General features: G+C 41.4%; 1 protein-coding gene across 1 annotated transcript in view; it reads left to right on the forward strand.

Moving 5' to 3' along the window:
• The window catches only part of LOC122322572 (probable serine/threonine-protein kinase dyrk1), a 113252-nt gene that overhangs the window by 15521 nt on the left and 81428 nt on the right, over positions 1–16303 (forward strand). Inside the window, exon 2 of the mRNA XM_043215344.1 lies at positions 6264–6302. Within this exon, the coding sequence (XP_043071279.1) occupies positions 6264–6302 (39 nt within the window). The remainder of the gene's footprint in view (positions 1–6263; positions 6303–16303) is intronic.

Genomic DNA, 16303 nt, shown 5'->3' on the forward strand with positions numbered 1-16303 from the left:
TTTTCGCATGGTCTAAATATGTAAACAAATAGTTTCGGCAATTGCCAAGTGGGGCATGTCAGGCCCATAGTCGGAGCTCACACCTACACACATACACACACCCATACACATACACGCATACAGGTTGGGCCCAGACTGGGACCCCAAACCACCCAGCTGACTGGCTGGTTGCATGTTGTGGCATGCGGTTGTGCAACGGCAACAACTTTTGCAATATGCAACCAACGAACCAGTCGACTCTACTCGACTCGACTGCCTCTGCTTGGCTGGCTAAATAAACGAGGCCTTAAATCGAACTTTGTACACGGCTCGGGTCGTTGCGGATTGTTATGGCTTGCCCTGGGTCGGGGGATCGCCAGTCACAGGTCCCAGGCAGAGTAGACTGGGCAGAGGGGCAAGGCAGGTAGTTGCTGGGCTGCCGGGCTGCCGTCTCGTTTGAGGTTAACATAATTTAAGCCGCCACCCAAGCGGCTCTAACGACAGCCTGCGAGCCCGGTTAACTGCCTGGCCATTTAACATGTTGCCAACATGCGTGGCAATTTTGCAAATTATAAGTTTTCCACCTGCGCAATGTGCTGCCTGCTACGCCTGGCCAGCGTGGGTGGAACGACCACCCACATAACTGTTGTTTAAGCTTTTAAGCGCACACGCTTCCTGCCAGAAGCAACAACGACAACTATCTGACAATTGATCGTTGTTTCCGCTGCTTCAGCCTTGGCTTCTTGCCGCTGTCAGCGTCTGCTTCTGCTTCTGCGTCTGCTAGCTAAAAATTAAGTCGACACCGGCTCCGCATGTGTTGATAGTTTGAACATAACACTACATCTACTCTCACATCCGGGAACACGAGCTCTGTAAATACAACGCGTCCGTATACAAATAGTTGGCAGCACTTTTACGTGTACAACACGGTGTATGACGCATGTTTGCCTCCCATTCACCGCAAAAGTTGTGGCCAAAGTTATCGGACGAGTAGTTTTAAAGCGATGTTCGACATTGTTTCAGCAATTTGTGTAACAAAATCATAAATATGAAACTTATAATGTGGTGATTAATACTGGCATGCCAGACATGGAATTTTTAGTGCAACATTTTTAAAGTGTTTTTTGTTTTTGTTTTGTAACTTAAACTGTTGGTGAGAATTGAATTTGAATCATTTCAATCCCAGTTGCATTCCAGCGTCTGCATAAACTAATTTGCACACATTTATTCAAATGTTCGAAATAAATTTAGTGAGAACAAGGTCTATCAATAATGCAACTGCAGCAAACTGACCCTTGTGCAAAGAAATTTGCATGCGACGAACAAAACGGAAAATGCAAGCAATTTGCGTAAGAGCAAATTAAATATTGTAACTGTAAAATAAATCTGATATGCCATGTATCGAACGAAGCCAAAGTGCAAAGGACAACAGACAGCTGGACAACAGGACAACCAGACGAAAGGACAACAGGCCATCAGGACAGGACAACAGAGCAATCGAGTCGAGGATGCTTCCTTTCGTCGACCGACTGCATAAACAAGACTGCAGAAAAATATAAACAATATGCAAAACATGATGAAGACATGCTCGCAGGCTGACTAAGAGACTGGGTCCTCGGGGCGACTTGTAACAAATATCAAGTATACGAACTGTGGCTCCGCTTATATTGCATGACTTTGCATACCGAATAGCACACAGAGTCTGATGGTGCGGTATGGAATTCGTAACAAGGTCAACAATTTGGAACATGTTGCCATCAATTTAACATCAAATGGCCATAAATCTTTGGAGCTGCACATAAAACATGAAGCGTTTTTTCAATATGCGCTGCATAAAATATTGAATGAAAGCTGCTAAATAAATATTTAATATACACAGTCGACATAAACATCAACAACAATCTGCACGTCAAATATTTAAATAAATGAGATCCACATAAAAATGAAACAAACTGCGACTTCAATTTGCATTAAATAAAGAGACTGAACGGCAGCACAATTAGACCAAAGCGTTCTTTTCAATTTGATTGACGTTGCATCAATATCAATCGTAAGTCAACACTCAGTCATACATCTGTATATATATATATACATATATATATATATATATTTCGTATTTAAAAGCATTTTTCTGCCTTTGCTCTTAAGTGCGCTTTTTTGTCGTTTATTTGTCTTTGCCTTCTGTTTGTTTTCGTCAAGACACAAAGACAACGGCGCCAAAGTTGAAATATTGTACTGAGAATGGAATTCATTAAAAATATATCGATACGAATGCAATCAGCTTTGAAATATGAGGTTGATATTCGAATAATTATTCAGCTGAAATCTTTTTAGCCAAATTTTACTGTATATCAAATCTGGACCAATATTGAAATTAATAATATAATACAAGCTGATAGTCTTGAAAAATGATCTATATATGAAATATATGAAATATTACGGAAAAATGTATGAAAATGTTCATATAAATGATGCGCTTCGTTGTCCCTTTGCAGTCTTAATTCAGTTGTTCTATTAAATTGTCTTTGTAGCTTAAATGGATATATATGAGGTCAATTCATTTATTTTGTGGGCTTTTGTATGGAACTCAATATTTCCAGTGTAGCCGCCACTTAAATCCACTCACTAAAAGTCCAGACCAAACATTTTTGTGGATCCCTTAGCAATCCGCACACTTAAAATATTTGCGCAATCAAAATTAATGCAACTGTCATGTTATGTTCCCCTCCCTGCCTCGTGCCCCTTTGAATCGTTAAATGCAAATACACTTTAGAATTGTAGCCGACCGCATCAGGAAGCTGTACCTCCACCCGTGCAGCCTCCTCCTGCTCTGCTTCCCTGTTTCGCCAGCTTCTCACACGTATCCCCGTTACATGGCACTGGTTGATGCGTGTTTAAATTTAAACAGTAAAACCAAACTCATTACCAACAACAAGCAAGTGTCCTGTACGCTGGACGCTCGTCGTTGTCAAATTACCAAAATGTCCTTTTGCGTAATTTTGTGGACATTGAAAATCGCTTTGATTGAACCGCATGCCATGCAGGGAACAACAACACCAACAACAGCATCAGGCAACACTACAATGGCCGCACATAAAACAAACAGGCCACGTCCTGGGCAGTGTCCTGGCCACATCCAAATCCACTCGCAATTGCAGCTGTAAATGCGCTCCACTGCACTTACACGCATCCCAGCTTCAGTTCGATGTGTAAATTGTCGATGCGGATGCAATGCGGATTGGGCATTGGGTATTGGGCATCGAAGCATTGTGGATTGTGAATTGGAATGAGTGGGAAAGGGGGATTGGTTTTATGTCGCTTGCGCCCGAATGGAGACGCATTTCACTGCCATGCTAATCTCTGAGCGATAAAAGCGAAAGCAAATCCAGACCGAGCTGGTCAAGGGATAAGGGATAAGGGAGTGGGAATAAGGGATATACGGTTTGCTGGCCCAGCAAGTTGACTTTGAAAATCAATTAACAACATCAAACAGACACTGGACTGCTGACGTGGACAGCTGTCGACTCAGGGATCTGGCACCCGCCTTCAATTACCTCAATGCAGCTCCTCCCATTTCTCCGGCATTGCAAGTGTGTAAATTGCAACTGTAAATCAAATATGACAACGCAGGGCGAATGCAAAATTTGCATGTGTGTCAGTCATATTAATTGTCCGCGCCAAGTGGACAACGGAGGGCGGAAGGGAGGATCATTTTATTGTTGTGTTAATGAGTGTGCATAACGTTGCAACGTGTGCCTAGTCAGCCGGAGAAGGGCTGACATAGGCAATGGTTTGAGCCCAGCTGCTGCTGCTGATGCGACACAAAAACATGTTGCCACACAAAATGTGAAGGAAATTTTAATTAATTATATGTAAAAGTCGCTAAATTAAATGACATTAATTGCATATTAATTGTATGCATAATGAATATCTGGCAGCAGCATGACATTATTCTGGTTAGCATAAATAAAATGACACATTAAAGATGTATCCTAAACTCTTGTGTCAAACTTCAAATCAAGAGTCATTTCGTCTGCACGGTCATTGACCAGTCGTTGAAGAAAGCCATTTGCAACTTTGCTAATTAAAGAACAAGCAACAAGCAACTTAATCAACTCGAAACGACTACAAAAACAAGAAAGCCATTCACATTCAGCGTATCAGCTAAATTCAGACACAAGCTAATAAAATTATTTAACCCCAACAAAATCTGGCAAACACAGCTGCACAATGCGAAAGAAAATGCATTGAAATTTATGAGCACGTAGATGACATAAAATATGTTGGATCTGTGCGGTGAGGAGTTGATGTTGGGATCCCATCGCATTTAGCATGCAGCTCGTAGACGAGCATGACGTGATAATTTACTTAACTGCCTACGGCGAACCGACCACGCCCCCAACTCAACCGTTTGGGGCAATAAAACTACACACAGGCGGCACTGTGCTCAAATCAGAGACAATTTACAAGATGCAAACATCAAATTTTATGACGTCTAGGCCATAATTATGCGCGATTTGTTGTGGGGGGACGGATGGAGTTATAGGCCTACAGAGTTGGTTAGTTGACTTAACAACGACAATTTTAATGGGTAATTTATGGGGTGGATTTCGAAAGAGTCTGATTCGTGATGAAAACAGTTCTGCGGCTTGAATATTTATGTGCTCCGCAGCACAAGTTAATAAAAGTTTATGCAATGTTGCAAGATAAAACAGTTTATGGTCGGAGGAAGTGTGATACTGTGCCATGTAAATGGAACAATAATAGTGAATGTTAAATTTACAGCTAACTGTGATCTAAGCATGAGTCGAATTAAATATGCTTCGATTTAGTGAAAAGGTGTTAAAGCTTCTGCTCCTTCTGCGCCTCTTCAACCCATAGTTGGGTCTTTGATGTTGAAAAAATGTCGGATAAACAATGTCCGGAGCTCAGCAGCTAACTGCAATTAAACGGAAACCGCATTATCTCTTTCTCTCCGCTTATCGCACTGTTTATGTACTAAGCTTTCGACTTGAGGTTGAGTGTTGGCGGGGTGGCGGACATGTCTGCGGTATGTGGAAGCATTTCCCATGGTGCAATCTTTTCTGTCCGGCTAGACGCTATTAGACCAAGCACAATGAGCTAAACGTCGAGCTGTCGACTGTGTTGCGGTGATAACTTGGAATTAATTAAACGCCGCGACGAATTAAATTAAAATAAAACCGCAGAGTCTCAAATGGCTTTCAAGTGGGCGAAAGTTAAAGACTATCGCTGGCTATTATTAATAGCATAATCGACTTAGACTAAGACTGCTTTCAATATGCCATTACCTACTTGAGGAACTTTAAGGGCTGCCTACTCATCCACTCATCCAGTCAGACAACCAGCACCATCAGCTATTTGTTATCCTTGAGCGATTTCATGGCTCTATGCCTCTGGGTTTTCCCAACATTTGACGTCTGTTTCCGCTGCTGTGTTATTTGGTTTTTTCTTTTTGGTTTTTGCATTCATTGAAAAAGGCATAACAATAAATGCGCCCGACCGAGTCAAAACAAAAACAACAACAATGCAAAAACTCCTTAACGGAGCGATGGGCGGAAGCACGAAACGAAACGAAACGAAACAATTGCAGTAAATGCAACTCTGGCTGGGACTTTCCACTTCCGCCAGCACTAAAAGTTTAAATTCATTTCCGTTAGGGCATAGATTTTTGCGAAAAATTAATTAGAAGTTGCACAAACACGCGACTGCATTCACTGCCCGCTATCTTTGAGTTCGATGCCAAAAAGGATTTGTTTGTTTTACCCTTTATGCTGGCACATCCTTTGACTCGACCATTTCGACTTTTATTTCCTGCCATCCAAGCGGAATCTTGGCCCCATTGGCAACTGAGCGACTTATTTAGCGACAATTTGTTGTTACATTTCGCAGAGATCAGTTTTTACTTTTCTGATTACTAATTGTTCATCTAGGCTCTTTAAGCTCAACTCCTTATTCCCAGCTGTGGAAGACGCTCCTCCACCTTTGCTGCAGCATGTAATTAGTAGCAATTAATTAAGATTAACATCGAATAGTTCCGAGATGCAATGTGTGACGCCAGCCTTCGGTGTACGAGTAATGTGTCGAGCAGTCAGACAAACAGACAAATTTCTCACATAGGTCACTGCCAGCTGACAAAGATTAATGACTGAAATTGCACTACGTACACGACGTTTAAATGTAATGAAATCTAATGTCTAAGCACTTACTAAACTTGAACTAAAAGGGTGTACTAATAGATGCTCCTATTTTCTGTTTCATTACAGGCCTCAAGGATCCAAATTTGGATAGGCATACCGGTAAAGGTAAGTCTGCTTAAAAATCCTTATAATACTTAGACTGAAAATGTAGTTACTCGTAGTCCTTAAAATATTTTCCATACTTTAAATAAATTCAAAATTGTATGAAGGATAATATGATTATGGAAATTCCATTTGAATGAATCAGGGGCTGGACAAAAGGCGTTAAGCCTTTTGAGCATAGAGCGAAAACTTCTAGAAGCCCATTTTAGATATCTTCGACTCCAAACTAGACCTAAGTTGTTTAATTAAAACCTTTGTAAAATATGATCAAGATCGTTATGGAATGGGTATACCATTTAATTAATTTAGTTAGACCAGCTCAAATCAAAAATTTATTAAGGTACCACTTAAACGCAAATTGTCGAAATAATTGCAAACCAAAATTTGCCGCTGGGCACAAAGTCAAAAGGCACCACAAGCATAACCCGAGCATAACCCACACACTCAACCACAATAACTATAAATTTTCACTTCTCAAGCCCCGGTAACCGCATGGAGGCAGTCCCCCCCATTTGCCAAGACATAAACCAGCAGTCTCTTTAAAACGCAATCAAGCTGAAAATTAATTAAAATTTTAAGCGGGATATGAAAATAATGTGCAACCGAAAGAAATTACGCTGGCAAACACATACACACACACACACACACACACACGTGTACACATTCACACATACACACAAACAAAACAAGGCCAGAACCTCAACGAAAAATCCTCAACACCAATCTCTAGTCCCCACTTCAAAGCAGCGTTTAATTTAAAACTCACTTGTTACATTTTTAGACGCTGACTTCGACTTGAACATCGTCTGTCCCACCTGTCCCCGCCCAGGGCGTTCCAGGCCCAATACCCAGTACCCAGACTCAGATCCAGTCTCAGTCTTAGTCTCCGTCGTTGTCCCAGTTGGAAGTCGTCTCGATTTCATTAAAAATGTTTTTATGCTCACATTATCCTTTTACTTTAGCGTCGACTTCACGTCTCGCTGTTTTAGTGAGCAATTTAATTTGACTATGAAACGCCAGCCGCATCCTTGACACTTTCGCTTTTCCGCCCCACTCCTCAATCCATCCCTTACCACATTTTTCGTCGCGCTGCTTACCCCTTGCCAATGGCTTGTTTTAAGCAGCTTAAGCTTGTCGTTGACGTCCTCGTTTTGCCCACGGTTCTTGTTGCTGTTGCTGTTGCTGTTCCCGTTGTTGTGTTAAAGGGCTCATAATTTCACGCTCCACGCACACACGCATCCCTCGCGCCCTGCTGCACCTGTGACTGCCACTCGTTCGTGGCCTTTAAGTGAAGATTTCCCATTGAATTTTGTGTACGTGTGTGTGCCGACACAATTTGCACCAACAACTTAGCTTCCTTCAGCTTTGAGTTTTCCTCCACAGCCAGCCAAAGACATCACTTCAAATCCAATAAACTTAAGTGCGCTATGTCCGCGTCCTGCTCGAGAACTGCTCCTGGCCTGTGGCCTTGTTAGCAATATTCTGTTTTGCTGCCATTGTGTAAAACACAATCTTTGTTTACGGGTTCTCCAGTTTCATTTATGTAGACAACAATCATGTGCAATATATTACTAAGTGTGGTGCGTACAGTAATAATATTAGTTACGCTTTCTTACGACACTTATCTTTTGGCATTCTTATAATTAGAGCCGGAATTAATTTCAATACTATAAGCTTTTAGTACTAAAATGCATTTATTTATTTTCTTGACAGGTATTGGATTTTCAAGTAATTAATTTTACTTAAATTATTTAAATTTAGTTTTAATACTCAAATTATAGCTTGAAATTTGTATATTTAAATCTTTTAATTTTATTTATTTTGCCTACTTTTATACTTCAGTAAAGAATAAAATAAACGATAACAATGATAAAGCTTTTAATTTCAATAATTATCTTTAAATTTAATATTTTAGATTGTTTGTTTCAATTTCGTTGAAGGTTTTGACTGGACATTATGTTTTCTAGGCAGTCATGCAAAAGTCGTAGACTATCAGACAAAAAATACAAAATACACATGGCTTTTAACTACAGAAATGGAGAAATGGTCGACATTAGCATTGGTCTTATGTACGTACATTTGCTTGTATTTATGGGCTTTTAAATGGATTGGTCTGTCTGGCTAATGTGATGAATGGCTGTGTCATTGCCCACTGCCAAAAAGAGCCATAAAAAATGCGATAGACTTGTAATTATTCAGTAGTGAATATATGGGCTCCTTCACCTTTTCGTAGCAAAGATCCCTTCTCGCTTAAGTTGCACATCATGCAAAAAAAAAAATATAAAAAAAAAATAGAAGGAGAAAAAAACTCATCTGCTAGTCGCCGACTTATACTCACACCAATTTACTTGGCTGCAGCACTTTAATCTCATAAATCAAAAGCCAACAACACGTTAAGAAAGCCATACAGGCAGCAGCAACAGGATGGCAGGATGGCAGGATGGCAGGCAGACCTGTGAGACCGCACATATCATAACATTTAACATATTTCACTTAGGCAAACATTTAATCCGGCAACTTGTCTGGTGCTGGGCTCCTTTTCTGGTTGGTAGCCAAGTGTCTACCTGGTCGCATGCAGACGCCGCAAAAACATTTTCATTTCCGCCAGCGTTTTATTTTTACTTCTTATTACCACGTTATCAAATAATGAATATCAAATGTAATGCTTATCATTTATTTGCCAAGGCGAATGGATTCGATGCCAGCAACTTCTTGGGGAGCTGACCCAACCACAGCAACATCACCCAAGCCGGGTGGCTACATATTATAATATTTACTTAATTTTCATTTCTAATTTTTCGCCTTGGCATGAGGCATATGAAATTGCTACCAGACCCTGGCCGTGGACAGACAGAGTCGAGGCGAAAGAAAAAATGTCTGCATAATAAGCGAAGCTCATAGCGAAAGTTGTTGTGGGTAAAAGTCAATTGGGGAGTGCGATACGGTTGGCAGTTGGCAGAGGGGGTGGGGTGCAGGTGCGAGGGTGATTGTTGGTGTTCCTTGCAGGTGGCTAAAGCTGCCATCTAAAGCGATAAGCACATTATTTGAATTTTTAATAAAATGAAATGCGAATCCCTACAAGTTTGGTTCGCCCCCCCACTCTTTGATTCATTTGCCACTTGTGCAGATGCAGTGAGGAACAAAAATTATTCAAATTCGGTTCGTTTTCGCTGCCATTTTCCCGTCACTGGCTGTGAAAGCTCACAGCTTTCCCCCAGCTGCTCCATGGCACATTTCAGCTAATCTTTTGGTCAGCCAACACTGACACCCATACACCATTCCACATTCACCATTCCCGCAGTCGGTTGCCATGTTGTCTATTCGCCTTTTTGAAATTCCAATTTGAATGCTCCGTGGTTTTGTGCAGAGACATTCTGCTTGGCGTGGCTGTCCCTACGTTTCAGTGACTCCAACCAATATTATTTTATTCATGCCGTCGTACTTATTTGTCTTTTTTCGCACTGCTGCCATTTTCATTGTCGTCATCGTTGTTGTCGTTTTCGTTATTGTTCTTGAAAAATCGTAATTAGAATTGGTAATGTATTCAAATTAACTTTCATTTCCGTTCGTTTGTTTTGCCTCCACGGTTCTTCATCAAGATTTTGCGCTTTTCGTGGGTGGACATCTCAGCCGCCTCAACCGACGACAATCGAAAGCTTTAACTTGACAATTGAGCGATAAGCACGAGATGATATTATCTCAACATTGAGTAATCGCCAGGTAGAAGAATAAACTCCGACCACCTCACTGCAAATAAAAATTGATTCTTCGTGCCAACTTCTGTGGAACTTAGAGCCCAAAATGATCTACTGCACCAGGCCATGCAGAGAACAAAAATAAGGAATTACTCGTGCCATCTCACACATACTTTTCCAACCATATTTCAAAATCTTTGTTTGCCCCAGCAATGGGGAAAAAAGTTTTGCCAAACAAAAAGTAACTGAACGTGCGGAGGCATTGAAAACGGGGCAAAGCTAAAGTTAGAGAAGAAGAAGACAAAGAAAGAAGAAACTGAAACTTTCACAGGCGAAACCGTAAAGAATTCAGCTAATAAAAATCAGGCACTCAAGTGCGAAAAAATCGCGAAAAGCATCATCAAATAATGTGCCACTCAAGCCGAATGCCAAGCGTGTCCAGCCCCAGCTGCAGTCACCCAACAACCCGCCCACTCACTCCAAATGGAGCCAAAAGACAAATAGAAAACAAAAGTAAAATCTAAAATAAAAAACTAAGTTGAAATAAAACTATGCTACGCGCAGTTGGTGAAAACTTGTGCGCCGCCAAACCGAAACCCCAAAATAATACAAAATTGACATGGAATGCAGCCACACGCCCACCAAAAAAAAAAGAACGCCTCCGCCTCCACCCACATCGTCCACCCACTATACGTCATCGTGGAAACTTCGATGGGTTTGCCACACAGCTGAAACGGCTTCTGTCTCCATTTTTACTGGATGAACGGTGGAGGGCGAGAAGGTATCGGATGCGTTGGCCACATATTTCCGTTGCCACGAAGCGTGCTAGATATTTTCGCCCAGTTAGTGAGCGTGCGTGTGTGTGTGCGTGTGTGTGTGTGAGCGGAAAAGCAATTTTCCTTTGTGTCGTGCTCAGGTTTCAGCTCGGATTGTTTTTCGTCGTCTACGTTTTCCGCAAGAGTTTTTGCCGTACGCGCTGCATTGAGCTGGCAAATTTGTTGCAACAGAAATAAACACTTTATTAAATGCATTGGAATAAACGCAGCCGAAATAGACTCCAACATCCCATCAGACCTCTATTTGTCTTCCCAAGAAAAGCACTCTTACTCACATATGAGCATAAGCTGTGGGGATCAAGAAAAAGTTGGCAAAATCTGCTGGGCAAAGTGAATTTGGTGCTAAGCTCAAATAAAAGATTTGTCTGTGATTCGAAGTGGATTAAAGACTCCTTTGTATATTGACTAGTCTAGTGTATATAGTTGTAATATTTGTTTGAGTTTGAGTTTTGTATAAATAAAAAGTATTTATGCCTCAATTTAATCATATCATCAATTTCGACGAGTATACAAATTATGATTTAAGCATTTATTTACTTTTTCTTTTTGCATTTGCCCCCAATCAAAAGCGGCAACCTCGCTGGTCCCCACACACACACACACATGCATACACATGCACATACATAATCGAAGGCAGGAATCAAATTATGCTAGAATTGAGATTGATTTTTTATTCAATTTTAATGCGACAAACGAAGGCAGATAAACAGACACCGACACCGACAACAAAATCAACTCTGAACAACACACACCCGCACACACAACACATAACACACAACACACACATCATTTTCCCTGGCTTCTGGCTTCTGGCCCGTGGGCTCATGGAGTTGGATTGCTTCATGGGCCCTACTCTATACTAAATATATACATATATATATATATATATATATATATCGTATACCCCAGTTACAGGGTGCTTCAGCATGGAGTCAAACACGTGGCTGGGTAGAAATTATAACAAGGATGGAACCAAGGGGTAGTGCCACTGGATTAGGTCGCTGCCTGGCTGTCGTCGTCATCCTTATGGGGAACTTTTTGAATATTACAACATAAATCGATTAGCTTCCAGCAGTCTGCCACACATGTGAATATGCATGCTTTGTGTGTGTGTGTCTGTGTGTGTGTGTGTGTGTATGTGTTGTCACTGATTGACACTTGAAGTAAAATTTTTTGCTCTCCACTCTTTGCTGTTTGCTGCCGTCCATTGATATGCGTCGTCTGCCACTTGACTTGACTACTACTACTACAACCGACTCGATGCTGGCTCTGAGGTTTCATCTTTCAGCTACGTTTTTGGTCTGCTCTTTCAGTGAACTTGTTTCGGCAGTGTATATGATTCTCTCACCATCTTCTTCTCTTTTACATACAGACGAAGGCAGCTCTTCATCATCATTCTGGCAAATTGGCTTTCAGTTGTTGCCATCGGCCTGGGCTCTGTCAGTTATTGGCGACAGCCTTGATTTCAAGCATAAATTGAAAGGAAATTAAACATTGATTTCAGTTGGAAGGCAAAAATCATCATGTGATAATTGTTTTATATCTTGGCTGGGTAGGAATTAAATATTGATTAATAACGTCAGTGGGTCAGTGAATAGAATGTAATAAGGAAAACCAGTCAAATGCTAGCTGACGATTTTCTTGCAGCACTTCAGATGAGAACATAATCATTTTAACAAACACTTATTATTTGCGGAGCAGATTATCCTATTTCCAGTAGACGCAAAATTACATTTCAATTTAGAACACTTCACATCGTCATTTTCAACAAACAGCAGCACAGCACACAGCAGCAACTCATTAACTGAAGCTCTCAAATCAATCCCACAAGACCTCCAATATTCAACCAGTCAACAAATCTGCTAAGCAAATATGGGCCCAAAGGCCTTAACCTCAGCACAGCCGACAGACAAACTGCAATTAGCGCACACAAAGAGCAAACACGACTGAAATTCCTAGGGGGTAGTACAGAGTTAAGGGTGGCAACTCACACAGCTTACAGCTCACAGCTCGCAGCTCGAATCGCGCAGTTCCACATCTGTAATTTTACACAAATCAAAAGCAATGCGACGCGAATTTAGAATCGAATACCCTAAAGGTGTACAATATCAATGTGTGCGTGTGTTTGTGAACTAGACAGATAAATAAGGGGTCTAACATGGCATATATGGGATAGGAGGTTGTATATCAATTGTCTTGGTAACAGACAACAGACTTCAAATCCTATTGTGCAATATTTTTGCACAATTTTTGCACTTTCCATCTGAAGCCGCAGCCCGTTCGGCTTTGTAGTCCAATTAAATGCGCAGATGGATCCATTGCAATTCCACTTGATTGTTGTAGTTGTCATCCTTTTGGACATTTTCCTCTAGTAGTTAGCTCTCTGCCGCAGCTCTTCTACCTGGCCAAGAATTGAGTTTCATGCTTCGCTGGCCAGCAATTTGTTGTCGCAGCAGTTAGCTTTGACATCATTTCCATTCCTATTTTTTATATCCATCTCCATCCTCACTTCCACTTTCGTTTTGCTTATGACTTTAAGCTTGTAGCTGTGCTTTTCCTCTTTGGGCATCGCACAAATTGTTGACATTATTTTTGGCCTCATCATGACCAAGTGTTTTGGTTGGCCATTGTTGGTGTCCCTTTTGGCTTTCGCCACGCTGCGTGGGAAACTTTCTAAACATGTCAAGTTCTCATCATCATCAGCAGCAGCAACAGCATCCTCGTGCCTGTTCTCGGGCTGGTTGTAATTATCACGCTAATGAATCAAGTGTACTCGCTTGTAACTAATTGATATGAGAAAGTGACATGGCTTTTTATTGTTCCTGGGGGTTGAAGCTGATACGCAACCAGGTCAAAAAAAAAAACGAGTATCTTCTTGATTGTGCTGTTTTTGGTCGCGTGTGTTTACTGGGCCGTGTGTGTGTGTGTGTGTGTGTGTGTGCGTATCTGTGTGCGGTTTTCTACGCTAATTTGCATGTGAACCATTTCGATTAGAAACAAAACTGGCGTCCATATCATACCCGATAGCAGACAACATCAATATTGATGCAACTAATCAACAGCACGCAGAATTAGACCAAAAGTCGACTCACAAATTGGAAAGAACAACTTGCCCAAATCCAATCCAATCAAAGAGTATTCATGGGTTAGCACAGAAGGGCCGGAGTGGAAGGGGAAAAGGAGTGATTCATTGTGAGGGTGGAAAATGGGAAGAAAAACTTCATTAGAAATAAAAAATACAAATTTGCTTAGCGCTTCTGACATTTTCATGGCAATTGTCTTTAAACTTTTTACTCGCGTAAACTTTGCCTAAATGAATTTTCACGATTTTCTGCTTTTTCCCTCTTTACATTTGGGGCGCTTTATTTTTATTTTTGTAGCACATTTTTTGGCATATGGCCCTGGGGAGTTAAGAGCTTGTTAAGCGACTTTCTTTCAGGTGTTGGCGATGATGATGATGATGATGAGTTTGTTCTCTCCACTGCTGCTGCTGCTTGTACTGCTGATGACTTCAGCTCCCTGGAGTATTTTGTCAGTAATAAATGTGATTGTTTTCGCCAAAGGCGCACCGCACTCAGCCAACATTATTGAAGAAAAAAAACATATATATATATATATATATATATATATATTTATGTTATTTAGCATAAACAACAACTTTGCTTAAATTTCACAAACTTTGCATAAGCTCGGCGATCTGTGCACTGCGGCAATCAATTTCAATTTTAAGCCCTTTACAGCAAAGACAGCGTTTTTAATTAATCGTCGGATTACCAGGAGCTGCCCAATGGCCTCAACGCGGATGCGGATGCAGACGTGGATGTGGATGTGGTCCTCGACAGCGGTTTATGCTATACAGCTACTACACTCCAGCTGTCCATTTTTTTTCTTCAGTTTTTTTCATTATCTGTGCGATTTATTCTATTTTTGTCGCACAACTCAACTAAACGAGCGACAAATTGCCAGAGCCTGTGGCTGTCGAGTGAGAGAGAGAGAGAGAGAGTTTGATAGAGACAGGGAGAGAATGTTCGTCCTGAACGATGATGAACTTTTATTGTTCCTGTCCGCGCTTAATCCTTTCACGCTTTGTGTCATCAATGCGACGTAGTCGAGCCGGCACTTCTGATGGATTTCCCAGCCAACTCTCCAGCAGCGAATAGTTGGAATCGTCGAATCAGGCCATATGGTCCAAGTAGTGCTCGAAAGCCATGGCAATGTGTTGCCTATGGCAAAAGAGCAAAAAAATGAAATGAAATTGCATTCATTTCGTTTTACTCGCATTGTGGTTTTGGTATTTAGCTCTGAAAATCTGTTTTGAAAACCAATAAATCTGATTTATTGGCTGACTGCCAGTTATCAACTCGACCCATCTCTGCACATCTGTCTGTCTCTGGCTGTGAATCGCGAGTCTTTGTTAGTTTGTCAGTTTTTGTCGAATATTGCGTTGGATGAGTGGATCATAACTGGGGGCTGGGTGTTCAATGATTGGGCATTACAAGTACTATACTTATGTTCTATTCATTATCGGGTCAGACTCCACACTTTATTACTTTATTCGGCTCATCTTTGCAAGACTTTTAATGCCAACATGCCTTGCATTTCATGTCTATTTGCTAATTATCAGCCAAGCATATCTAAGCTTTTGGCAAAGACCATTAGGCCCCAACCACTACAGATAGCAACAACTGCCTGCAGCTTGTGCTATCCCCAATTATCCTCAAAGTCCATCAGCAATTGGCCAAAAGCAAAAGTCATAAATTACAGAAGGTGCTAAAAACCACACAAAACGCCACACAAAAATTGTTAAAAATAATGACACATTTCCCACACAACTCCGTTGGGTCATCAGCGCAAACGGCTCGTAAATGTGAAGGATGGGCTCGAGTTCGATACGGGTTTTTGGAGTTGGGATGGGGTTGGGATTGGTAGAGATTGGGGGGTCGTTGTCCAGTGGGCAGTAACACGACGACTTCATCATCATCAGACTCGTTAGAGGCGTAAATCTGCGCTGTGGGCGACGTTATTGTAACAATCAACACCCAACGCGTTAAACACATACGAAATGATTGCCCGGGCAGGACGAAGGGTGGAGTGTGGAGAGGGTTTGCCATAGCCCGTAGCGTTATTCGGTTTTGACCACAGCCAGCGAGCAGTGCCAGCTCATCGGGGTGTTGACAATTCAAACGCAATAATTGCGACTGCGAACCGCACGACGCTCGACGGGATTCAGAAAAGGTGTGCCTGTCCCTCGGCCAGGACGCGTGTGCCTCGTCTCGCCTTTTCTCGCTCGTTATTTCGTGTTTGACACAATGTCAACTTTGTAATAAGTTTTGCTTTCGCATACTACTCACATAAAAAGCAGCAACCAAAAAAGAAAACACGAAATAACATTTTTGTTAATGGCAGTTGCAGTTGCTTTGATCTCGTCAGCGACGGGGTAGTTTTTGCACCCCGGTCGCGTTGCAGTTTTAAT

This window comes from Drosophila grimshawi, unplaced genomic scaffold (genome assembly GCF_018153295.1).
Source record: "Drosophila grimshawi isolate 15287-2541.00 unplaced genomic scaffold, ASM1815329v1 contig_44, whole genome shotgun sequence".
Taxonomy (NCBI): domain Eukaryota; kingdom Metazoa; phylum Arthropoda; class Insecta; order Diptera; family Drosophilidae; genus Drosophila; species Drosophila grimshawi.